Source organism: Folsomia candida, unplaced genomic scaffold, assembly GCF_002217175.1.
Source record: "Folsomia candida strain VU population unplaced genomic scaffold, ASM221717v1 Fcan01_Sc059, whole genome shotgun sequence".
NCBI classification, from domain to species: Eukaryota; Metazoa; Arthropoda; class Collembola; order Entomobryomorpha; family Isotomidae; genus Folsomia; species Folsomia candida.
In genome coordinates this window covers 173,371-196,680 of record NW_019091251.1, presented here as the reverse complement: position 1 = coordinate 196,680, position 23,310 = coordinate 173,371, and the positions used below count along the sequence as shown (strand labels likewise).

Genomic DNA, 23,310 nt, shown 5'->3' with positions numbered 1-23,310 from the left:
GCAAACTTGTTCATGTACACGAGTTGACCATGGAAAAAAAGAAATGTGAAAAGAACGACTGTCAACCGCTGCACCGCATGGCACTGAAACTTGAGTTTCTCATGGGTAACTTTTTTGTAAGATTTCTAACACAAATCTCAACTCAATCTCAGCCTAACTTCCGACTTTCGTACATGTGTATGAAAGTAATACTTGATACGTGAATTCATCAGATTTAAGCTTTCATGTCGTTTTTCAGTATTGCATAGTGAAAATTATTATGCACTCAACTGCATATCGTCAGCTTAGTGAGTAATCCAGCTAAGTCCAAAACGCATCAAAAAGAAATCCAGTCAAGTCCTGTACAAAATAGGTGGACTTGACTTGATTTCTTTTTGACGCGTTTTGGACTTCGCTGGATTACTCACTTAGCCGACGATATAAGTATTATTTCGAAATTTTGCCACACCACTATTCATGCCCATCAAATTTTTGCAAATTAATTTACCCCTTCCCAAATCGCACTCTTAAAAATACAGTAATCTTGTTAAAAGTAAACAAATTTGAAATTATATAAATAAGTAAATTATACGAAATCCTGAATGTGTCTTTGGTTTGAGTAAATTTAGCTTGCTTACTGTTCGTTCAAAATTAATATGTAATAAAGTCCTCGAATTTTTTTAAAAGGTCAAATGGCCCAAGGTGCAGATTGCCATTGACAACGATGAAAACAGGTGAAAGTTGGAAAATAACGAGTTTTTTTAATCCTCGGCCAAATAACCTTCCAGATGTTTTACTGCATATCAATTTTAAATGGACTGTAGTCGAGCTTTCAGAGTGGATTTATTAAGGGGTGAAAACCCCTTTATGGGAATGTCTTGTCTGTCCGTCCGTCCGTATCCACGATAACTTTAAAACGGATGCGAATATCGAGATGCGCTTTTCGCTAAAGTATTTCTAATTTTTGAAGTATGGATGAGTTCGAAGATGGGCATTGTAGGTATTAAGGTCACGGCGCCATGGCGACGACGCCGTGTCGAATAGGTGTCGAATTTTTTGTTTCGACGGTTTTAGACGTATTTTGGGACGGGGATTTCGAAAATCGACATCATTTTGACGTACGATGACCGTGTGACCGTGTAGACGACGCCACTTGAATTATGCCATGTGGGGTGTCTATCGAAAGGTATAGTCGTGTACGTTCAAAGTACGCGGGAGTTATGTCGAAACGGGGCGAAATGAGACGTGGGGTAACTTGAGATAATTGGGGAAAATGACGGGAAAGTATTGGAAGACGATGTGGGTGTGCCACAAGGACATTTACGTGTGTTTTCACCCCTTTGCTACATTTCGTTTGCAACGGTTTATTTGCTTTCAAAAAGGGTAATTCTATTTTTAAAAGTGTGCTGCTTTTTCTCTGTTAATGTTTTTTGTGCATACTTTGTACTCCACTAAATTTCTTTATCGCTCTAACCATTTCATTATTTTTTTGCTAAATTTGGCAATGAATATTTAACTCGATGTGATCCTGTCCTGGGATGACTCATAGTCAGGCAGTTTTCTCCAAATGCATAACAAGCCGTGCATTATAGTGAAAGCACATAAACCAAGTCTGCGCAATATTGATTTTCACCCGACGACTTGTTTCACATTTAATTTGGAATCGGAGCACAAAGTCATTGCCAACTTGGCAGTCGTTCGGTATAGATTTTTTCCGTATTTTCACACATTTCTCTCCGAAAGTGCATAGACTGAACGGGATAAATCTGTCATCTGGAATAGCATGTCCCAGTGGGCAAGGTGTTCATTACATTCTCCTCTCGTTTGCACACTTTCGCAATAAGCCACAATCAAAATTAGTGTATATATACTCGCCTACATCATTTTTCGTTAGTATTATTTATACGGATTCCACATTAGTTGCACATATGCAGTACATGCACAACGTTTATATTGTGTCGTGTACATACATATATCAAGTGTCAAGGTCGTTTACTCGAATATAAAATGTAAAAGTGGCCGCGGAAAAAATGTGGACTTTAAAAATGTAAAATGTCAGACAAACTAAAGTTCGTAGTCTTTGAAGGAAAAAGAGTTAAAATTTGCCGACTTATTTTCATACTGTCTATGTAAAAGTGTTGCAAAAAAAAACACCACATATTTAATGTACGATTAGTATTTTGTACTTTGTACCCAATTATGAAACAGAGTGCACTTTAATTCTTTATCTAACTTGTAGAGGATGTGAAAAAGCTGACAATGTCCCCACCAAATCCACCGGCACTGTTCGCCACTCAATAGGTAAACCCATCTCCCACATTCTTGCCTAGCCTACCTGTGCCTTCTTCGCTTGCTGGAGAACCGGTTACTAACTCGCACATATACCTGCTCCACTAGTGAGCCCACTGTTCTTGTCCACCTTGTTAGAATATTCACCAAATAGTAAGGTACTAGATACACATACATACAAACGTCATTTTGTGGTATAACATATTTTGCCCAATTCTTGTTAAAGAGATTACAAAATTAAGAGTCACCGAGCAAAAAAAAAGTTGGCAAGGTTTCGCTCCATTCCTCTACACACAGTAAAGTCTCTGTCTGGATGTGTATGTACAGACTAGGGGCCGCTCATGAAGGTTGTGACCACAGTTATAGAGAATTTTGACGCATTTCCTGCTACATGATTAACCCCGCCCTTTTTGCGCAGTCCCCCACAAAGAAATAAAACATTATTGCGCTCACAATAATGCAAAGGATGTGGGCAATTAAGGCGTTCGTCCAGGAGCGAGTGAAGTGCATTGAGTAGGCGAAATCTTATCATCAACCCTGCCAAGACCAAGACCAGTTGTGACTGAAACGTGAAGCAAGAATGGTGCAAAATTAATGTGTGTGGTGTGCGAACTTTTCCTAACATGCGAATTTATGCATGTGAAGTGTAACTTTTCGCGAAACGTTTTTCTACATACAGAATATTTATGAGTATTCTCTTGAAGTTTCCGGCTGTACTAGAAACGACATATATCAAATTTGTGAGAAATATTAAATCAAAATTTCATCATCATGAAGGGCCGATGTAAATGGAAAGCCGCAATTTTGGTGCTTATCATGGTCGGACTTTTCAAAGAATTCCGTCCCTCTGGACCATTCCTCGTCGACTATGCCGTCGACCATCAGAACTTCACGCAAGAACAGGTAATTTATACGTGGAAATTAAAAATTGGTGTCGCTTAAATTTTCATTTTTTTAATACCTTTCACCAATGCTTCGCTGGAGACAATTTGCCCCCATTTACAAAGTGTACAGGCGTATTAAAAATTACGTTTAGCGCTTCATACATTTTGCAGTTTTGAACACTGCATGCAAAAGGTTGCATGAAATATTGTGTTTCCGATTTCTCGGTAATTAAATATAGAACGCATGGGAGTTAAATAACGAAATATTCAATCTTCGAATGATTTCTATAAAATTCAAAGGTGTCAACATTGTGCCTAAAGGGCAAATGAATTTGGAAATTAATGCTAAAAATTGGATCCAACGCTGTGCAGCATTATGAATATACATAAATTCAATACATTCGTTATATGCACTCTTAAAATATTGTTACCCTCATGAAAAGCAAATGCACGCTGACGTCTAAATTAAGTATGCAAATGATACAAAAACCAGAATAAGCCTTACTCCTGATCAAGTTCACTAACTTCAGAATTAAGACTATGTTCAGTTTTCAAACTGGTAACCCCATTTTTAAGGGTATGTGAAATGACTCTGTAAATTAGTAATATGCAACCATGTTACATATTTTTAGTGTACCTAAACTTGACTGCTAAATTTACAAATCTGATCAAGCAATCGACTAATTTTTTCCCTTATCTCAGATGGTACACGAAGTCCTTCCGGCCACGACGGGGACGTACATCGTGTCCCTGTTTTTCCTCACCATGGTGACGGACGCTTTCTCCTACAAGCCCATCATTGTGAACTCCGGGGTGTACAATTGCATCACGTGGGCCATCACCATCTGGGGGTATCACAGCATTAATATGGCACGGGTATGAATATTTGCAATCCTTCTTCAATGTTAGTACCAATACATATGTCATCAAAATTACAGAAATTTATTCATTCACATCCAAATTGTTGGACGAGTTTATTGAAATAACGTTTTTATACATATATTTACCCTTATCTTGAACAAAATAAAAATTAGAGTAAATTGCCTATGCGTTTAACAAAAAATTGAAAACCAATAAAACACCCAACTGCATAATATTGCAAAAATTTAAAGATTATACCTAGAGGTGGAGTATTATATTTTTATATACATTTGACTCGGTCATCTTGGAAACAGATTTTTGCCAAGTAAATTCACCTTGTAATTGTTTATGTATTACAATTTTAGAAGTTGCCACAATAGTTTTCCTACGCAAAATTTAACTTGCAAAAAAAGTTTATCGTCACAGGGATCAATTTTTGCAAATTTTTAAACTGATATTACATTACCATGGGGACGTTGATAAACTTCTTAACACATAGAGAGGTGGGAGGTTAGAGCCCAATGATGTCGTGCCTATGTGAAACATGTTAAAGAGGGTGCGTGGATGGCCAAAAAACAAAAATTTTGAAGTTTATGAACGTTCCCCAACGATGCTTTACAAACCCTACATTGGTTCTCTGTATAATAATTCTTCAAACTGGGATGCACCCTAATTTTCATCACTTTATTTCCAGCTCCGCCAAATCTTCTACGGCATTTCCACCACTTGTACGGAAGTCGCCTATTTCACCTACATGTACGCCAACATTGAGAAATGCGAGTATAAAAAGGTCACGTCCTACACCCATTCGGCAGTACATTTTGGCCAGTTCATTTCCGGAATGACTGGACAACTTCTGATCTCCTTTAATCTGATGGACTTTGAGGAGCTCAACTATCTCAGTTTGGCAGGTGGGGTGGGCTCCGTCATCTTTTCCATTCTGCTCCCACGCGTCCTCAGGGACGTCGAGGACGAGAAGGCACTGAAGGGCCAAAAGGCGGACGAAAATGATCCGGAACAACCCATGAAACAAATAGAGGAAGAGGGCGGGAAGGATAAAAAAGGTGAGAATTTTAAATAACAAATTAGCACGTTTAACTTTTAATAGGAATCATTTTGAAATGTAAAGTGTGCTACAAAAGGGTATTATTTTGCAAATTAGTTAAGCAAATTCTTAACTAAGTTAAGGCACATTAAGTACTTTGGAACAAATTAGTCGTAAGTTTGATAGAAAAGTTGATGCCCCAGAACTTTCAAATTTATGTATTCCGGTTAATTTAATTTCCCTTAAATTTATTACACCACCTAATCAGCTAAAATTTACCACTTGCTTCGATTCGATGCTATCACATTCTAGCCGAAATCTCCACTAAATCAGTTTCTAAAGCCTCCTAATTTGTTAGTGGCATTCACAGAAAGACATCATTCGGAATAATATCTTTTATGCATAATTTATGCACAAATTCTTATGATTTATATATCAGCTTAACATTAACTAACATTAATTATTTACATAATCGGATTCATATTCAATTGGCGAATTTCAAATTGCTGTGCAACTGTAGTTTTGAATTAATCAACTTCATCATTTTATTTCCTTAGTTTTAATTTTTTGTCGACTAGCAAATTCAAATTCCTAAAATTTTGCAAATTTCCCTATTCAGTGTCCTACATAATTTTGCACAACCTAATTAGAATATATGTATACCATCTGATTGTGTTTAGAATATATGTATACAATTTGATTGTGTTTTTTTCGCGCTCTAACGATTTTGATGAATGATGGCTTAAAATTTGCGTAGTTTTGTGTACATTAAGAATCCGAAATATTATTGGGGGGGGGGCGCTTAGCCAGTTTTTGCGCTACGAGCCAAAATGTGCAACCTTTTGCGAATTTTGAGAAATTTGATTTTTGTCACAAAATCATCAAAATTGGGTCAAATACCACTGGAAATAATATAAAAAATTATTTTGCACCAGAATTTGACCACTGCCTCGAATCGAGGCCCTCGATTGCGGACCCCCTGTTTCTAATTGGCTGAATTTTTAAAAATAAATGCATTTTCCATATTAATTTTTCCACCATCGAAACATGGAATTTAGTATTGCTATTAATGTATTATTAAATCCGGTACGTTATATTCACCGTGAATAATTCACGTTAGGTATTAGCAAAGTTCTCTACCTTGCTGTGTACCTAATAAATAAGCGTTGTTATGGTGTGCCCCCTTATTCGCCGGACTCTTGCTTTAAATTGCATTAATTTGGTAAGAAAACGCATGAATAATTTAAATCTCTTTATGTAGTCGTAAGTAGTAACTAATGTACCAACAATAATTGCATATCATTAATATGACCGAACAGTTTGTACAAAATGGAACGAGCCGAACATGAGGCATTCGCCACTCTCATTTTTCACTACTATGAAAATTTCGCCAATTTTTACAAGAGAAGGGTCGGGCAATTTTTTTTCAGGTGAATATCCCCAAAAATCAACTATTTACGGCATATTTCAAAGGTATGGGGTAACAGAAACTGCGCCTATCGAAACAATTCCCAGACGCCCGGTGTCAGAGTCGCCTCCCAAAAACATGAATGCTGTTGAACGCCTGCACAAACGGAAGCCATCCACTCCTCACTGCAGCGATTCCTGAAAACTCAAACTGTGTCACACCACGGTATAGGAAATTAAATCAGAATAATTACTGATAATTTTATCAGTAGAAACAGAAGCTAACAAAATACGTTAGCATAAAAATTCTAGTGATAAATCAGGGGCTACAAAAAATTTATGAGAAAGTTACATCCAGGTTTTTGGTTATTGTCGACGAGAGATTTTTCACATTCTATAAATTTCATGTACCAATTTCAGAATTTTTCCATGCGAATATTCGCAATTAAGTAAAATATGAAGAAAGAACGATTAATAAAGCAAGATTATTCACAAGACGCTTCTTTTGGTTGGTCATAGTCGGAAACGGGCACATTTCTGAGCCTCGTATATAGGAAGGAACCATGACCTCAGGGGCTTATCTGCATTCAACGGCGTCTGATTCCCTTCATTTATGGCCGTAATGGGCAAGACATTTCGTTTCGACCGGATATGGCAACTTACCTTTGGTGGAGAATTGTTGTGAGACACATTTGCGATGAAAAACTTGATTTTCGACCTATGAAGGAAAATGCTTCCACTGTTCCGCAAGATGGTGGAATTGGACGAAATCAGGCTTTATCCAAACAATCATATATCCGACGACGAAAACCAGTCAAGAACATGACGGGATTCGGACGGGTTAGGGGTCAAATCATACAAAGTGTGACCATAAAGTCGGGAAAACAGGTTATGGACAGTGCTTGGAGAAAGCTGTGAGAAACTGGTTTCAAGGGTGGATGGGGCAAATTGATTTTAATCTTACTTGTTCAATGTACTAACTATAGTTACTAATCAAACTTTGTTAATTTAGTGTCTCATGACTCTCAATAAATCATTAAATCGACAGTCCGGCGAATAAGGGGGCACACCATAAATCGAATCCGTTAAGCATACTTTGATTCGAAATTTTGTAAACAAAGCGAAATTTTGTTAATAATCCGTCAACTTTAATGTACTTGAAATTTAGTTTTAGGTTAATAATGCTTCCACTTGTTATTTACACAGTTAATTAATCTATTTAGCAGAATCGCCATCCCCGATCCCCACCGGACTCAACTACACAAGAAATGTGGGGTTAGAAAAACAACCATCACGTTGTCAACGGTGGCGTGAAGCCCCCACTCACTGGAAAAATAACTTACGCTACGCCTACACCAATCGGGACATTATTAAGTGGTCGGTGTGGTGGGCGATGTCGTACGGCCTCTACATCCAGGTCGATCTCTACGTGGAAGGACTCTGGAAAGAGATTGAGCACCACAGCCATCAAAACGTGTACAACGGAGCGGTCCACGCTTCCCATGCAATCATCAGTAAGCTCATAAAAACAAGGGAACCCTTTTCCAAGTTACTCGGGGATGTTATATCAAAAAATCATGCCAGAAATGTGGATTCACGTGCCACTTATCTTTCCGTTGAATGACCCCTTGGAGGAAAATCAGCAGAATGTTTTAACAAATTTTCTCTCGTTTGCTTTCTACTGGCGTGAAATTTCTCCACTATATTTTTCTTCAAATGGGCAATTAAAGAGAGCGATAAGTACCGCGTGAGTCCAAGTCTGTTTCTCAATTTTTCGATTCAACTAGCGATAAAATCCGGGTGTATTGCGTGAAATGGTTCCCTTGTTAGCAGTCTTAGCATGCAGATACTGTGTGTCAATTTTTTTTTATTTCAAAAGACACAGAAGTAAATCTTTATTTCTTCTACACTCTCAGGTGTCGTTCTTGGTTTGATTGTTGGCCGAACAAAGACCTGTTGGATCAAGTGGGGTTGTCTTGTTTTCGGAGTGTCGACCTTCCTCCAGGGCGTCGCGTTGTTCGTCATGGCAAAAACGCACGACTTGTACGTTGCCTATGGAATGTTCATCCTGTTCCAGACCATGTTCCAGGTTTTGGTCATCATTGCGAAGTGAATATTTTCAATACATAGTATTATTTCCTAATTTTTGCAAAAAATCCTAATGATTTGCAAATAATATTCGCCCTCACTGAGAAATGAGTATTTTGACAACCTGCTTGTTCATTTCGTTAAAACTTCTACTAAGTAATTAAAAATAATTTTCCGTAAATGGTAATTAGGTATTAACTTTTGCACTAAATTTGTAATTTTGCAAAATAATTTGCACGCATTGTAAAAAAGTGTTAATTATCTCAGGTTTTAAACAAGTGGAAATATTTAAAATATTGTTCTTGATACAATAGCATTATCAGTAATGCATAGTCCCCTGATAATTGCAAGATGTACACTGATTGGTGACCAATTTTGAAGTAATTATCGCCGTATTTTTTTGCACAGATCTCAAGTCGCAGAATCCACCCGAGAAAGAAGTGAGGCCTTCATCTTCGGGATGAATACACTCACGGCGTGCATCATTCACCTCCTTCTGACCATGGCGGTCACCTCGCGGCACGGATTCCACCTCCCAATCCGCGACCAGTACTTCGTCTACGGCGTGTACGGCATCCTCCTCGGCGTCGGATTCGGTTGCTACGACCTGCCGAGCAAGTTGGCTGACAAAACCCAAAGTTGGAGACATGATGTGCGAAATAGTATGCGAAGATTTGCCAAGGTGCGGGTGGAAGATGAGAAAACTGCAAATGATGAAGAGAAAGAAATGGAGACAATTTCCGCAAATATGCCATACTCCATTCCGAGAGAGCACTGACATGAAATTTGCGAAAAATATGTACATATTTCTGAGTACTTTTATGCGGTCCTGAAGTATTAAATAATTCCCAAAATATTTTTGCAAAATACAGATAAATGTTGATAAAGGTGACATTGATTTAAATATGCAAATATCGTTATTAAGCAGCTAGTAAATAATAACTGGATATGGAGTTGACTTAGATATACATAAAATTTCTAAATGTTGTCTGATGTTGCACTATCACTACTTATGTGGACTAAAATACTCTTATTGTAATCCTGACAAATTTAAAATGTGATCAATTTGTTCAATAATAAAGGTGAATATTAAGCTAATAACCTGCACCGCTGGAAAAACAAACTTGTATGTATCAAAAATGAATATTAAATTTACTTGTAAATTTTACGTATTTGCATACATATGCAAATAAATACATAAAATTCGCGATAGAATTGAAACTAGAAAAATGCAAAGACCATGACTTCCAGTTTTTTAAATTGGTTAATCATTTGCGGTTACAAACCGCAAATGATTAAGTATTACCCGTTTTAACATGTGGCCCAAGCTATTTCTGAATAAATATACATAAATATTAATATTCATAAATATATGTGGGAAAGGTTTTATATATCTCAAGTTATTCCCCGACATTTTTTCAGCATAACATTTGCATAAATTCGGCCAATTATTAAACAAACTTTGGTTTAAATGTTTTACTAAAATTTTGTAAAAAAACGTTATCCAGACTTGGAATTGTACTTTTATTGATTATTTGCCCCTATATAATATCCAAACTGATTGAGGATTTTGATTAAGTTCATTTACCAAATCACAATAATATTTACATATTTAGAATAAGAACTATAATTTAAGCTGCAGCGACGATCCATTTTTACTTTTCGAGCGTATGAAATTTACCACAGTGTTTAACCAACATAGGAAACCGGCTAAACATCTTCCCACAAAAATAACATTCGCGTTGATTCGCAGGATTATGGCGCCGCACGTGGACAGCTAAATTAATCTTTGAGTGACTTCTGTACCCACAGTGATCGCAGGAGTGAATCGCCTCCTTGCTCGGGGGGTGTATCGCCTCGATATGACGCTTCTCCTGGTACCGTGTCCTGAACCTCTTGTCACAAAATGTGCACGGATAATCCTACCGATCTTCATGATAAGCTCGGACATGTTCCTGCAACCCTCGTTTAGTCAAGAAAACCGCGGCAGGGCAATCGAGACACGGGAAACTTTCTCGGGCAGATTTGTCCAAATGCGTCTTCTGGAAAGCAAAGCAAACAAGAAATGAACGGTTTTCAAGAATGGCTATCGAGTTAAGTATGTTAAAAAATGAGGCAAAAATTAGCATTCTCATTTCATTTCTTTGTCGGTGAAATGGTCCCTTTGAAGCAGAATATTGGGGGGCAAAATTGATTTATAAATACATGGTGTCTCATTTTTTTCCTCCGCGGCCAAAACCCCCGCGGACTTTGATTTCTCTTGAACGGAAATGTAAGTGTCACTTGATCTCTAATTTTTCGCCTGATTGATTTTTGGTCATATCTCGTTTTAGACAAAGCCGATGTAGCTTGAAAATGGTGCCATTTTGAGTACACCTTTAAAATTCAAGCTGGCACTTTTACGCGTGTTCAATTGTAGTTTGAATTTTCTAGTAAGGGAATGAATTACAAGTAAAGTTCAGGCTTTATCAATTTAACTTTTCCCCGGGTGTAGTATGATTTTACGCACTTAAGGCTTTGACTTTTAATAAGGGCAACAACATTCTTAAGTTAAAGTTTTTGAGTGCAGGAAATATAGAGAAATTTACATACCTGGTGAGGCTTCAAGTGCTGCCGTTGTCTGAACTTTTTTCCACAAGTGGGACACGAGAACGGTTTTTCGGTCGTATGGGTGCGAATATGATCCGCCAGGTCAGTCCGATTTTTAAATTCTTTTGGGCACAGAGTGCAGCCAAATCTGACCTTATTCTCGCCATGCTCTGCTTTTACGTGTGACCAAAGACTTCCCTTATTTAGATAGGTTTTCCCACAGCCGGGAATTTTACATGGGAAACGGGCTCGTCCCTCAATCCTGGTATGAACGGTGTCTCTATGCTTTCGTAAAGTCACCCGGGAGAAAAATACCCGGTCACAAATGTCACAACTGGGGCGTTCTCGGTCTGAGTGAACTCTTGCCAAGTGGGTAGAATAAAGGGCCGGGTTTTTGGAGATTTTACCGCATATCTAGAGCCAAATAAGTAAATATGTAGTTCAAAAATACTTTTGGTTCAGTCGACAAAAAGTCGACAGAAGTATTTTAATTTTTCTAAAGTAAGAAGTGTTTTGTGACCTGTAACAACTTGCCAGATAACCTCTCAGATTTTGTATCTCTATTCTTGTTCACGAATTATACTTTCAATTTTATAAATATATGTAACAACCCACCTGACATTTCACCTTAACGTTGGGATCATGTGTGACGAGGTGTTGGGTAAATGCTGACTTAGTTTTGAACATTTTGGAGCAATTGGGACATTCGAATGCGGCCCTTTGTGTGTGATCCATCTAGAGAGAAAAACCAATTTACTGGATAGTTTACTAATATCTGGAAATTTTTAATTTAGATGGTCAACTCAACGTAAATTGTGTACTGTTTTGAGCAAATAAATTGTGATTGTCACTGATTTCCAGACATGTTTTATTTATATTCTCAAAATTTTGATTTGCTGAAATGCAGAAATGAAATACTGACAATGTGCAGCAAGTATTACTCAATTTGTGGTAAAAGTACGTTCTACTTTTCCAAGGTTTAATGATAGCTGGCTGTGAACCTCAGGCTGTCCTAGATATCAGTGTTGGTTTTGTAAAATCTGGTAAAATGCTGCCTTTTCGAGGGCACATGGAAGGAACAAAAATAGAAAATCAGAAAGGGTCGAATTTTATTCTCAAATTGAGGCAAAGTCTCATTTAACAAAGTGGACCTTTTTGTCAGATGGACGAGTAGAAAATAAGTAACATTGAAATCCATAAACTTTCAAATTGGATTGGATATTTTTAAGCACGTTTTTTGTGCAACCTTTAATAAATACTGGGTTAATACCTTAAAGGATTCTCACGTTGTAAACATTGTCAAGTTATCCTGCTCGGAGACATGAAGACAGACGGACGGACAAAGTCTTTGCATAAAACAGCCGAATAACTTAAATTTAACCAAGGTGAATTAAAAAACGGGACAATTTGGACAAAAAATTATCCAACTGTTGGTGAAATTTCACCCAATGGTTGTGTAATCCTCTTTATTTTTTTAATTGGCATCTTATTTACATACCTCGTGGATGGATCCATCTTTATTCAACATGTTCAAGTTTGTTGGTATGATAACGGAGTGATAGCAACTATCTGTGTAATTAATATTCAAATTGTTTCATTTAATTACACAATATTTGCTTTCAATATTTATGTACCATTTACCAGGAGCAGAATCTGACTTAAAATGCGTAAACTTTCCACCACCATTACTACTACATATGTACCTCCACCTGCTCAATTTGTCTTCATTCCCTTAAAACATTCAATGCATATTTATGCATACAATTGTTAGCTTGGAAGGATACATATACATACATACATACAGTATGTAACAAAATTGATCATAGGGTAACGTTTTTTTAATCTCGATAGGATCCCGAGCACTTAGGCCTTTGGAACTCTGCACGCAGCTGTATAAACTCATTGGCGATTAATTCCGCGTCGCCGATTTTTAATTTTTGTGACAGGTCAAAGGTCAGAATTTTTTTACCACTTGAAAATGAGAGGCCAAAAATAAAACTTTATGGATAATTTCTTTTCGACTTTCCAGTATTTTGCATTGGATACTACATACGATTACGAGAAAAATGAGCTATCATACGACCCTGTGCGATTTGTTTGACGCCCACAGGAATTTTTCGCCAAGAACAGGTTTTTACATATTTCGCTAATTTGTGCATTATTTCAAATGCAACTTTTTGGTTGTATTATTTTACCCCACCCATGGAGGAAAATATAGTAAAACCCCTAAATAACATAAAAACCCGTGGGTAGTGGTTTTGGGATTAAAACCCGGGGTTTTTTCGAACCCTGAGTGGGGGACGCAGCTACTGCATCCATCATACAGCCGCCCCTCGCCATGCTTTTCCAGATTTTACTATTCGTGTTGACCTGTCCTTCTTCTTGAAAAGTTCGCAAATGAATTTCTTAAAACCAATGCAATGTATTGACCAATTGGGCCCGGAAGGTATCGAAAATGCACACCCATTCCCATATCCGCAATGCATACATACAGTTTGTCCAAATACAGAAGTACCGCGGGTACGAACTTGAAGATGAGATGATTTCGTATACGTAATTCAAACATCTAAATGGTCACCAAGTGAGTAAAACGAAGTGTTCGGTCGTGCCAACTCCAGGCGTTTCCTCTGAATCTTTGCAGATGTCCATAGCTTCATCTTCGCTGCCATCTCATATAATCCAGCAGCTTTTAGTCTACTGCGAATTGTTTGAGTATTGACTATAATCCCAAGCTCCGTTTAGACATCTGCAGCTATTTTTGAAGCAGTGAGCCGAGGGTTGACCTTCACCTCCATCAAAATTGCGACGTTCTGACGTGGCGTTGTCTTTCGTTTACCACTACGCACACTTTGATTGATCACAGCTCAGATATTATTCCACCTGGAAATAATTTAGCGAGCCGATGATTCACTGATTTTAACTTTATTGTTAATTTCTCTGAAAGAAAGTCCTTCATTTCGATACTCAAGAATCAATTTTATAATTTCCAAACTTATCTCCGGTTTTTTTAATATCCTCAACATGCATATGGTTCTATGTAGGCTATGGTAATGTATGGAAGAAGTAATTGAGATTAATAATTAATAGGGAAAGTTTTGTGAAGAAATTATTTCTGGCTTTCCGCTGGAATTAAAAGTAAAAAAACTGAAAGTGAGCAAATACCCATTTGGCGTTGTAACATTGATTTCAAAAATTTGAGATTTTTTGTACTACAGATTTGTATTTGCTATTCAACCAATTTATCTGAAATTTCGCACACATACATACACATGATTAGTTACTAAATAAATGGTGAATAACCTGGTTTGAAATTATATGTAGTTTTACCACTAAGGAGGAGATTGTACGAAGTGGTCAATGCTAGAAATTGATTTCCTTTGGATATGTTGTATCGTACCGTACCATGTGAGTGTTGAAAAAGTGAAGGAGGGTTAGAGTCAATACCCCCAATACTCGGGGAATAGTAAACTATTTATTTTTTATGAAAACGTCAAGGTCGAAAAATTAATGACTATGCTGGGATTCCTTATGGTCTGTCAACTACCAAAAAATTAAAATATATCTACACAAGTATAAATATGTATGTAAGTCAGAGGTGAATAAATAATATTCAATAAATATCGAAATTTTTGCAAAATTCAAGTAACATTGTTACGTTATTTTGCTATTTTTACAAGCAGACATACATACACACTCTAAGCAAGTTGGTAGCAATAGCCTGAATTTAATTGCTACCAACCAATAGTAAAGGCTGTTCTTACTGAAATTGTGTTAAAATTGTCACCAACATTGACACAATTTTCATCTTTGGTTGCTACCGTAAAAATAAGTATGTTTGTAAATAAACTATGAGAAGTTTAATAAAATTCTGTAGCAAATCGACCCCGTATTGTAGCATTTCGATTCATTACCGGCCCTCGTAACGATTTTTCACAAAACTATTGTGTTACATTCTCACCATGTTCTGTCTGTCTCACACAAAGTAGTAACAGTCAAAGCGTGGATTTTAGTTTCGTTGGCGGTTACTCTGCTCTTTATAAAGCTGCAGAATGGAAAAATTAATTCGTGTTTCCAACTCCCTGAGGGGGAAAAAATTAATTGTTTTCAGTGGGGATTATTTAGGGTTCTTGGATTCAGGTAAGGCCAACGATTATAACAAAGTACAAAGTTTATTGTGTTTGAATATAAGTTTTAAAATTAAATTTCTAATTTTTAGTTAAAAGGAAGTTTGATGTTGCTGCAGATGTCGAAATCAATTTGTTCGACGATCAAGGTGCTGAAATTGAAGAGGAAGTGTTCCCTATTTTAATTCGACAACAGGACACGCCCAACATTGTGTTTACTCTTATTGGAGAAATACAAACTGAGCTTACTTTTGAGGAAAACGGAAGCATTAACTCTCCGATGATTTATTGTAAGCTATAATTCATATTATCAATAATTTCTATTTTTTTATTAACTAAACGAATTTCCCTTTTTGTATTTGTACGTTCACAAGGTCAACTTCTCAAGTTAATTCACCTCCTCTTCTTTTGTCAACTAAAAATACAATTGAAAGTGGATTTAAGCAGGTAACTCACAATCCCCAAAACACAAATTTTACAAAAATATTATCAAATATTGAAAACAAATTAATATTGCGTCATTATATTTTTGTAGATATTTGAGGAATTTGTACAAAGTGACGAGGAATTACAACGTTTGGTCACTGACTGCAATGAAAAAACCTTTGTCGACACATCCACGGGGAATATTTTAATAAAATCATTTGTTAATAAATTAATTGAGCTAAAAGGGTAAGGACAGAATTATCTTATAGAATGAATTTTACATCCCGGACTGAATATCATTTCTTGCTTAATAGGAATTCACCGTCAACAGCTGACCAGAAATTACTTGCTCATACTGTAATTTCAATCTTACCTTGCTGGAAGTATGCAGCGTCAGAAAACGGAATTGTAAGTGTCAGAATATATAATTTAAACATTCCACGTTTATAATACCTAATGTCAAGAATTGTCACATTATTAGTCAGTTCTGCTGGTCTGGTAATTTATTTAAAAATTCTGGGCCACAAATTTTTACAATGATGGTTGGAAAAAAATATACACTCTAGAATTGGACAGTTTTGTAGGAGGAGATTAAAAAAATTGGAACTAATTAGCCCTAATTAACAAACATCGTAGCAATTTAGTGAACATCATGAGCACAAATTTGTCCAGAATTTTAAAATCGATTCTCACAGCTGAAGAGTGATGAAAATTGTGCTGAATTTTAGTATTTGGGTGATGAGTCGTCGAGTCCTAGGTTAATTATTAACAATTTTTTTGTTACAGGATATACTTTATGATGAGGGTAACCGTTCCGGACTTATCCAAGCTCGGCTAAGAACAATACATCGCCATCTAAATGAAACGAAGCAGCCAAAATCAAAACGCGTTTGCAAAAATCAAAACGCTGTATCAAATTCGGATGTAGAAGAATCCTTTGTAGATAACGAAGAAATAATTGCCAAACTTAATTCTACACCCATTAAAGATGAAGAAGAGTTGAAGAGACTGGCGTTGGAGACACTCGCTCACCGTAATTATTTACGGCTCAGAAGTGACTCATCCATTCTAAAAATTTACAGAAAATTCCAGGAATGGAAGTCTATGGTAATTTGATTTAATTACATTAAAAATAACTAAAATAACTAAAAATATTTGACCTGATTTATAGATCAATTTTGAGTTTTCTCAACTCCACCCTGAGCAAAGCGATAACTTCTTAAAATCTTGGCCGACCTGGGTAGACAAAATATTACAAAGGGCCGGCAGTATCAAAAAGTCTCCTGCGCTTATAAGATTTCTTGCACAGGGCTGTGGTAAAATATTTATTTAAATAATAGAAATAAATACATTATTTTAATTTACCACAATCAATACATTAAAAATTTTATAGGGGAATGGGATTTTTCAATTGGTGCGCTGTTTACATTACTCCATTTGATTCCGCCAACAGCACAAGGACAAGGGAAGGCAAATCATTGTACTTTGGATGGTGCAAAAACAAAATTAATTAATTTCTTCAAGGTATTTTAGAACACCGAAATAAGCTTCTATATTTTTTGTGCATTTAACGCACATACATATTAAATAGGTCAGAATAGTTATCTTTGATTAAAAATATAATTTTGGTTATAGGCCGGGACTCCATTGCAATCTATCTTGGATACTTGGAAAGCCGAATTGAAGCAGCCAAATCTAGTTTGTTTAGGAGTTGATAAGAAAAATTTGTCAAGCTTTTTCATCGCATGTGACGGTCAGCTGCTTCCAATTGCATCCAAAAATTCCACCGAAGCTATTGACATTCTCTTCAAAAGCCATTATGTATTTGGGACGGAGTACGACATCAGTTTAAGGGGGCTATGGAAATTTATTCAAGTTTACATTTATGGATTGGAGACGGATGCCGAAAATCTGCCTCGTAATGTGAAACAGGTTTTTAACCAGCTTAATTAAGAGTACATATTTCAAAATGTTCAATTGCACCTTATGCAGTAAATTGATGTTAGATAGTGCTAGTTTAATTAAGCACGTTAAGTACATACATAATTTTAGTCATGTATGCTTTAAAGAGGTAATATGTCCGTTTAGTAATTGTTTGACTAAAATTAATTCCTGGAGTTATTTTTTAGGGCATACAAAATCTCATGACGTTAAATCTGTCGATACAATTACTCCAAATATACAACCAAACAACGGAGATAATATAGAAATAATTAGTCCAAACAATTTTGATGATTTTGATTTTGCAAGTAATGCTTCAAATGAAATATCCGTAGATTTAGGAATTAAGGTGATGACAGTATCATTAACCAATTTTTGTTTCACTTTACTTGCAACTGGTGTCAGCAACTCCACATTAGATTTTATAGTTAAAGAGTTGAAATATTCAATGAATGATATTTTTAATTTGATTCTTAAAATTGGCGACAGTGCAATTCCATCAAATAATTTCGAGTCATTTCAAATACAAATATTTAGCTTACTTCAAGCATTTGATAAGGTCAAATCAGCTTATCAAAGGCAAAAGCTTTTTAAAGAAAACGATCATTTTGTTATGCCGAAAGAGTTGACTTTAGGAAATAGAGTTGAGCTTAGAAGTCACAATACAAAACGACTGCAAGTTATAGCTGAAGACACCTTTATGTACATCCCTTTGTTAAAAACTTTGGAAAAAATTGTGTCAATTCCTGAGTTTTCTAAATATTTTTATTATAAAAACAATGATTCAACAAGTTATTCATGTTTTCAAAATTCCAAATCTTATTTAACAAACGAGCTGTTTTCCAAATTCCCCAATTCTATTCAACTGCAATTATTTTATGACGACTTCGAGACCGTTAATCCTCTTGGATCGAAGCGAGGAATACATAAAATAGGGGCAATTTATTTTGTACTTCGGAATCTGCCCGACTTTATTAATTCCCAGCTCAGTCAGATTCACTTACTTGCTTTATTCTACTCTGAAGATGCAAAAAAATATGGGATAAATGGTATTTTAAATTTAATCATTCCTGATTTAAAACTTCTTGAAAGCCAAGGAATCGAAATAAATGGTACAGATAGATTTTTTGGAACTATTTCCACTGTTATTTTTGACAATTTGGGAGGAAATTCAATTTATGGGTTTCATGAGTCGTTCAATTCTAATTACTATTGTAGATTATGCTGCACGAGTAAGGATGAAGCCCAAATTAATTATAAGCATTGCGATATGGTATTAAGAAACAAGGTAAATTATGCCGAGCACCTTCAATGCAAAAGTTTTGGCGTTCAGAGACCATGCGCCTTAAATGATTTACAGTTTTTTAATTTTTTAGATTCGCCATCAGTGGACATAATGCATGATTTGCTTGAAGGTGTTGTTCCGTACGAAGTAAAACTCGTAGTTCAAAAACTTATATTTTTAAAATGTTTTGATTTAGAAAAAATTAACCAAAGAATTATTTCGTACGATTATGGTTACTTAGATTCGAAGAATCGCCCAAGTCCTATTAGATTAGACAATAATAGCAACAGAAATGGCCAAAAAGCTGCACAAGCTTGGTGCCTCATAAGACATCTTCCAATCATAATTGGCGACTTAATTGTAACACATGATGCTAAGAAATTTTGGGAATTAATTCTCTTGTTATTAGAAATTTTAAATATTGCATTTTGTAGAAACTTTTCTGAAGCAATTCTTTTTAAATTAGATTCTCTTATTATTACACATCATTCAAAATTTAAAGAATTATTTCCTGAAAATCGGTTGATTCCGAAGCACCATTTTATGTGTCACTACTCTTATGTTATTAGACAGACTGGTCCCTTGATTTCCCTTTGGACAATGAGGTTTGAAGGGAAGCACAATTATTTTGTGCAATTGGCGAATCACACAAAAAATTTTAGGCATATTTGTTAGACACTTTCCATGCGCCATCAGCAATATGCTGCAGTTATGTCAAAAAATATTGTACTAAACGAATTAAAAGTTGAGAATATTTTGAGTATTAAACTATGCCAATTTTCCAACCCATTTGATGCAATTGAACTCTTGAGAAAAGTTAATGGGTTTGAAAAATGTGATGAAGAAACAGAAATTTGCACGACAAATCAAATTTGGTTCAATAATTACAATTACAAACACAATTATATTGTATGTTTTGGTCACGACCCTGTGTTTCCAAAATTTGGAGTTATCGTTGAATTTCTAATTACAGATGAAAAAACATGTTATTTGCTGCTTAATAAATTAGAAGTACAATATTTTGATAGAAATTATTTTAGTTATAGAGTAAAGTTGAAACACGATGTTTATGAGTTATGTGATGTAACGAAATTAGAAATCCATGAATGCATGGAATTGATGCACAATTGTAATTCGGATGGAATATTTGTATCTGTAAGGCATCATATTTAAATATTAATATAGCTCGTTTTTTGGTATTATAAACTATTTTTTGTACAATTATATCAAATATGTATGTATGGCACAATGAAAATATATTAAAGTGTTCTATAATAAAATATATTATTTGTTACTAAAATTTGCTACCGTGGTTTTCTGTAATTCTTACCAATTTGTTACAATTTCATATAATATGGTAACGATAATGCTTCGAGATCAGTAGAAGTTTGCTAATTTCCGGTAGTGTTGATATAGCAAATGCGGATAAAAACTGCTACGACACGGTGAAGAAATTGACAAATTATGTACATTACTGCGTTAACAAAGCGGAGTGGATTTGCCACAATTTTATGTCAGATTGCTACCAAGCCAAATCAAGTCTTTCGTTACTATCCTGTAGCAAATTCTTACCATACCGGTGAGGTCATATATAGACACCGCCTGGTAGCGATTTTTTGACGATTTTGTTTTGAGTGCATACATATGCAAATTTATATGAGTTATTTATTAGGTAATTATGTTAGTAATTAATAATTAACCATTATTTAATACCCCTAATAAATACTTGGAATATTCAATTTAAACCAGATTATCTAGATACAGAAAAATTCCGCAATTTTCGCTTAAAACCTGAGTCTGACAGTAGTTGTTACTACTCAAAAGAATAAATGTTAAACAAATATTTTAAGCTTGATTCCATCAAATGATTGCCAGTCCAACCTATTTCGCGCAGTTCTCAGAATTTTTAACAATTTTATACTCCCTGGCATGATCCGATCTCTCAACATTTATGCTTTCCACCGTCACCGTGAGTATTCCATCGCCATTAAGGGTACACTGAACCTGGTCTTTGTCAGTGTTAAGGGGAAGGTGATATTTCCGCTTGAATGACCGCGAGATAAACCCATGGCTGTCCTCCTTCTCCTCATGTTCACCTTGGATAAGGAGAAAATCGTCCATTGTCTTCACACTGACCTCCGGGGAAAAGTGAGGTAATTCGAGACGAATGGTAAACTGGTCTTTGGTCTTCTGTACTCCTAAAATAGTAGGAAGATCCTCGTGAGACGTCAACGCAGCGGATATCATTTTCCCCAAGAACCCTTTAGAATTATGGGGGTGTTTTCCCACGGAAACAATGGTATGGACTTTCCAGTTTTTAGCCTCCTCTGGATTTTTTCTGGGAACTGTGACCGTTAGGATACCGTCAACATCTGAATTACAAAATCAAAAAATGCATCAATTCATGCCAATTTATGCTGGAACTACATAAAATTGCTACTATTAATGAGGGTATTCATTACAATTCTGCACTGTTGGCAACAAAATAAAGTTTGCAAACAATTTTTGCTTTAAAAATTAATTTGTGAACTTGCCCATCTCCAGAAGTGCCCATATTTTTCGACCGTGCCAAGTCGTAATGAATGCCCTCAATTATATTTAAAACTTACCAATCTCACATCGCAGATCGTCCTCATTTGAATTACCCGGAAGGTGGAAGCGTCTCACAAATGAGCGGGAGAGGAACCCATGTTCATCCTCCTTATCTTCATGCTCCCCTTTTATGACAAGGTCGCCATCCACCGTCGTAATGAGGATCTCATCCACCGTAAATTTCACTACGTCAACTTTCACCCTAGTTTTATCATCATCCACGTAAACCTCTGCGAATCCCAGCTCGTTTGGGAGGAGGGAGTGTGTATATTTCGGCACCGGGTTGCAGTATCGGTCCCGGTAGGCGTCAGTAGGATAGGATAACCACATGTCGCTTCTGACGTGAGATTATTTTTAGTAAGGAAACTCTGCAGAAAATGTAGTTGTAAAATTTTGCACGAATATTTGCAAACTATATATGTATCGATTCGAGAACAAGGCCAAGAATGTGCATGAATCGTCAACTCGGCCGCATTTTATCCTATACGAGCTGCTTCGTCACTTATCTCTTGTTTTGGAAGGAAGACTGCAAATCAGTCATTGTTATGAGCACATGAACATACGTGCCGAGATCAGCCTGCATATTAATAAACAAGCTACATAATGCTGATTGTATGCAATTGTTTATGTAGCCGTGACTCGCAGCCAGACCCAGTCACGCAGTTTTTGCACACTAAAATTAAAATATTTGTAGTATGGTAAGATATCAAATATTGGTGTTGGTATGGTGATGTGACGTGGAGTCCGTTCTGTAGTTGGGGCAAGGGAATCATACCGTGTGTAGTGACGATATGATGGAATCTGGTTAAGACTACGTGCACAAGTGCATGCTTGAATAATGGGCCAACTCACGTCAAAGTTTGTAACTGCATAATGCTTGTAAACTTACCAACTTTTACCCATGTTTCTAGTGAAAATAAACTTACATATGTAATACGCAATTGCGTACTTTAAACGTAAGTTTTTCGTTTGTAAACTTATGTACTTGGGTGCTCGGTGCATGGAAAAGCGTTATCTGGTAACGCTCGTAGCGTTGTCTGACTTGGGTGTTTTTTAATTTTATTTTTGACTGGCTTTAAAATTTTTATGATACATTTTTCAAACTTAATTCACCTCACAGGTTCGTAAATTTGCAAATTATTTACATGCATGCAGTTACAAACTCGACGTTTTAGTGAAACTGGAACAATATTGTTTTTGAGCCTTTCTATGTTTTGCATAAAAAATTAGTTTATTGGCTACTTGAAAATATGGAAAACCGAATTTGTTTGTTAAAACATCCGTGTATATTAGGCGCATAATCTTATTTTTTGCATGACCAAAATGTACAAAAGTGCATAAAATGACCAATTATATTTAATATGACTTTAAAATCTCTGTAACTCATAAATCTAACTGGATATTACTAAACAATTCTTCATGTGCCTTAGACGAAAAATTGAAAACCAAAGTTAAAAAAATTAAATATATTAATACACGGAATATTATCATAATAGACGGACTCTCGCTAATGGTATACATTGACTGTAACTCTATTTTTTAATTTAAAAATAAGTACCCGAAATGGACTCACATCCCGGCAAAAAAAATCGGAAAAATAATTTTTAGTCAAATTGCCCCACCCACTCGCCCCCAGACGACCCCAAAAGACCCCAGCGCTGGGTCAGCTTTTTCTCGGCCCCCAAAGCAGATAACCTCACCAAACTTGGCATGGGCCTCTCATTTGAGGTCGTTCTTACTGACATGAAGTAATGAACCCCCTAGGTCAAAATCTATAATGCCCTTGACCTGAAAATTTCG

The 23,310-nt window shown here is 36.1% G+C and overlaps 4 protein-coding genes and 1 long non-coding RNA gene across 9 annotated transcripts; 3 read left to right on the top strand and 2 right to left on the bottom strand.

Moving 5' to 3' along the window:
• The first annotated feature begins 1,666 nt into the window (after nucleotides 1–1,666).
• On the top strand, nucleotides 1,667–9,676 carry LOC110862490 (folate-like transporter 2). Of its 4 annotated transcripts, XM_035845609.1 has the most exons (8): nucleotides 1,669–2,145; nucleotides 2,219–2,280; nucleotides 2,814–3,171; nucleotides 3,855–4,028; nucleotides 4,708–5,077; nucleotides 7,689–7,979; nucleotides 8,382–8,574; nucleotides 8,962–9,676. In XM_035845609.1, the coding sequence occupies exons 3-8, from the start codon at nucleotides 3,040–3,042 to the stop codon at nucleotides 9,329–9,331; spliced, it is 1,530 nt and encodes a 509-aa protein (XP_035701502.1). In that variant the 5' UTR covers nucleotides 1,669–2,145; nucleotides 2,219–2,280; nucleotides 2,814–3,039; the 3' UTR covers nucleotides 9,332–9,676. The 4 variants fall into 4 exon arrangements, with proteins under 4 accessions (XP_035701503.1, XP_035701502.1, XP_035701501.1 ...); XM_035845608.1 differs by having other exon boundaries at nucleotides 2,219–3,171; XM_022111681.2 differs by having other exon boundaries at nucleotides 1,669–2,615; nucleotides 2,687–3,171.
• A 290-nt stretch (nucleotides 9,677–9,966) lies between these two features.
• Nucleotides 9,967–12,294, bottom strand: LOC118433574 (zinc finger protein 2-like). 2 transcript variants are annotated; one of them, XM_035845595.1, is made up of 4 exons: nucleotides 12,084–12,294; nucleotides 11,758–11,877; nucleotides 11,146–11,556; nucleotides 9,967–10,595 (listed from the first exon to the last, which is right to left on the bottom strand). In XM_035845595.1, the coding sequence occupies exons 2-4, from the start codon at nucleotides 11,875–11,877 to the stop codon at nucleotides 10,476–10,478; spliced, it is 651 nt and encodes a 216-aa protein (XP_035701488.1). In that variant the 5' UTR covers nucleotides 12,084–12,294; the 3' UTR covers nucleotides 9,967–10,475. The 2 variants fall into 2 exon arrangements, with proteins under 2 accessions (XP_035701488.1, XP_035701487.1); XM_035845594.1 differs by having other exon boundaries at nucleotides 11,758–12,294.
• Nucleotides 12,295–12,444: 150 nt separating this feature from the next.
• Nucleotides 12,445–14,703, top strand: LOC118433575. The gene is made up of 4 exons (XR_004833444.1): nucleotides 12,445–12,527; nucleotides 12,994–13,095; nucleotides 13,172–13,272; nucleotides 14,464–14,703. It is a non-coding gene; the product is annotated as an uncharacterized LOC118433575 (long non-coding RNA).
• A 488-nt stretch (nucleotides 14,704–15,191) lies between these two features.
• On the top strand, nucleotides 15,192–19,777 carry LOC118433577. Its single transcript, XM_035845596.1, has 9 exons — nucleotides 15,192–15,279; nucleotides 15,359–15,556; nucleotides 15,655–15,713; nucleotides 15,802–15,938; nucleotides 16,007–16,100; nucleotides 16,479–16,799; nucleotides 16,864–17,008; nucleotides 17,086–17,216; nucleotides 17,328–19,777. Exons 1-9 carry the CDS (start codon nucleotides 15,192–15,194, stop codon nucleotides 17,643–17,645), a joined length of 1,491 nt encoding a protein of 496 aa, XP_035701489.1. The 3' UTR covers nucleotides 17,646–19,777.
• An 84-nt stretch (nucleotides 19,778–19,861) lies between these two features.
• On the bottom strand, nucleotides 19,862–22,052 carry LOC110862509. Its single transcript, XM_022111697.2, has 2 exons — nucleotides 21,528–22,052; nucleotides 19,862–21,290 (listed from the first exon to the last, which is right to left on the bottom strand). Exons 1-2 carry the CDS (start codon nucleotides 21,838–21,840, stop codon nucleotides 20,800–20,802), a joined length of 804 nt encoding a protein of 267 aa, XP_021967389.1. The 5' UTR covers nucleotides 21,841–22,052; the 3' UTR covers nucleotides 19,862–20,799.
• Between the last annotated feature and the right edge of the window lie 1,258 nt (nucleotides 22,053–23,310).

Excerpts from the sequence above, each read along its gene's own strand:
- LOC110862490 (XM_035845609.1), top strand. The coding sequence starts at position 3,040 with ATGAAGGGCCGATGTAAATGGAAAGCCGCAATTTTGGTGCTTATCATG. Across the intron at positions 3,172-3,854 it reads AGAACTTCACGCAAGAACAG|ATGGTACACGAAGTCCTTCC; the intron begins GTAATTTATACG and ends CCCTTATCTCAG. Across the intron at positions 5,078-7,688 it reads GGGCGGGAAGGATAAAAAAG|CAGAATCGCCATCCCCGATC; the intron begins GTGAGAATTTTA and ends TAATCTATTTAG.
- LOC118433574 (XM_035845594.1), bottom strand. The coding sequence starts at position 11,877 with ATGGATCACACACAAAGGGCCGCATTCGAATGTCCCAATTGCTCCAAA. Across the intron at positions 11,557-11,757 it reads ACGTTAAGGTGAAATGTCAG|ATATGCGGTAAAATCTCCAA; the intron begins GTGGGTTGTTAC and ends ATTTGGCTCTAG. Across the intron at positions 10,596-11,145 it reads AGCACTTGAAGCCTCACCAG|AAGACGCATTTGGACAAATC; the intron begins GTATGTAAATTT and ends TTTGCTTTCCAG.
- LOC118433577 (XM_035845596.1), top strand. The coding sequence starts at position 15,192 with ATGGAAAAATTAATTCGTGTTTCCAACTCCCTGAGGGGGAAAAAATTA. Across the intron at positions 15,939-16,006 it reads AAATTAATTGAGCTAAAAGG|GAATTCACCGTCAACAGCTG; the intron begins GTAAGGACAGAA and ends CTTGCTTAATAG. Across the intron at positions 16,101-16,478 it reads CAGCGTCAGAAAACGGAATT|GATATACTTTATGATGAGGG; the intron begins GTAAGTGTCAGA and ends TTTTTGTTACAG.
- LOC110862509 (XM_022111697.2), bottom strand. The coding sequence starts at position 21,840 with ATGTGGTTATCCTATCCTACTGACGCCTACCGGGACCGATACTGCAAC. Across the intron at positions 21,291-21,527 it reads CGATCTGCGATGTGAGATTG|ATGTTGACGGTATCCTAACG; the intron begins GTAAGTTTTAAA and ends TTTGTAATTCAG.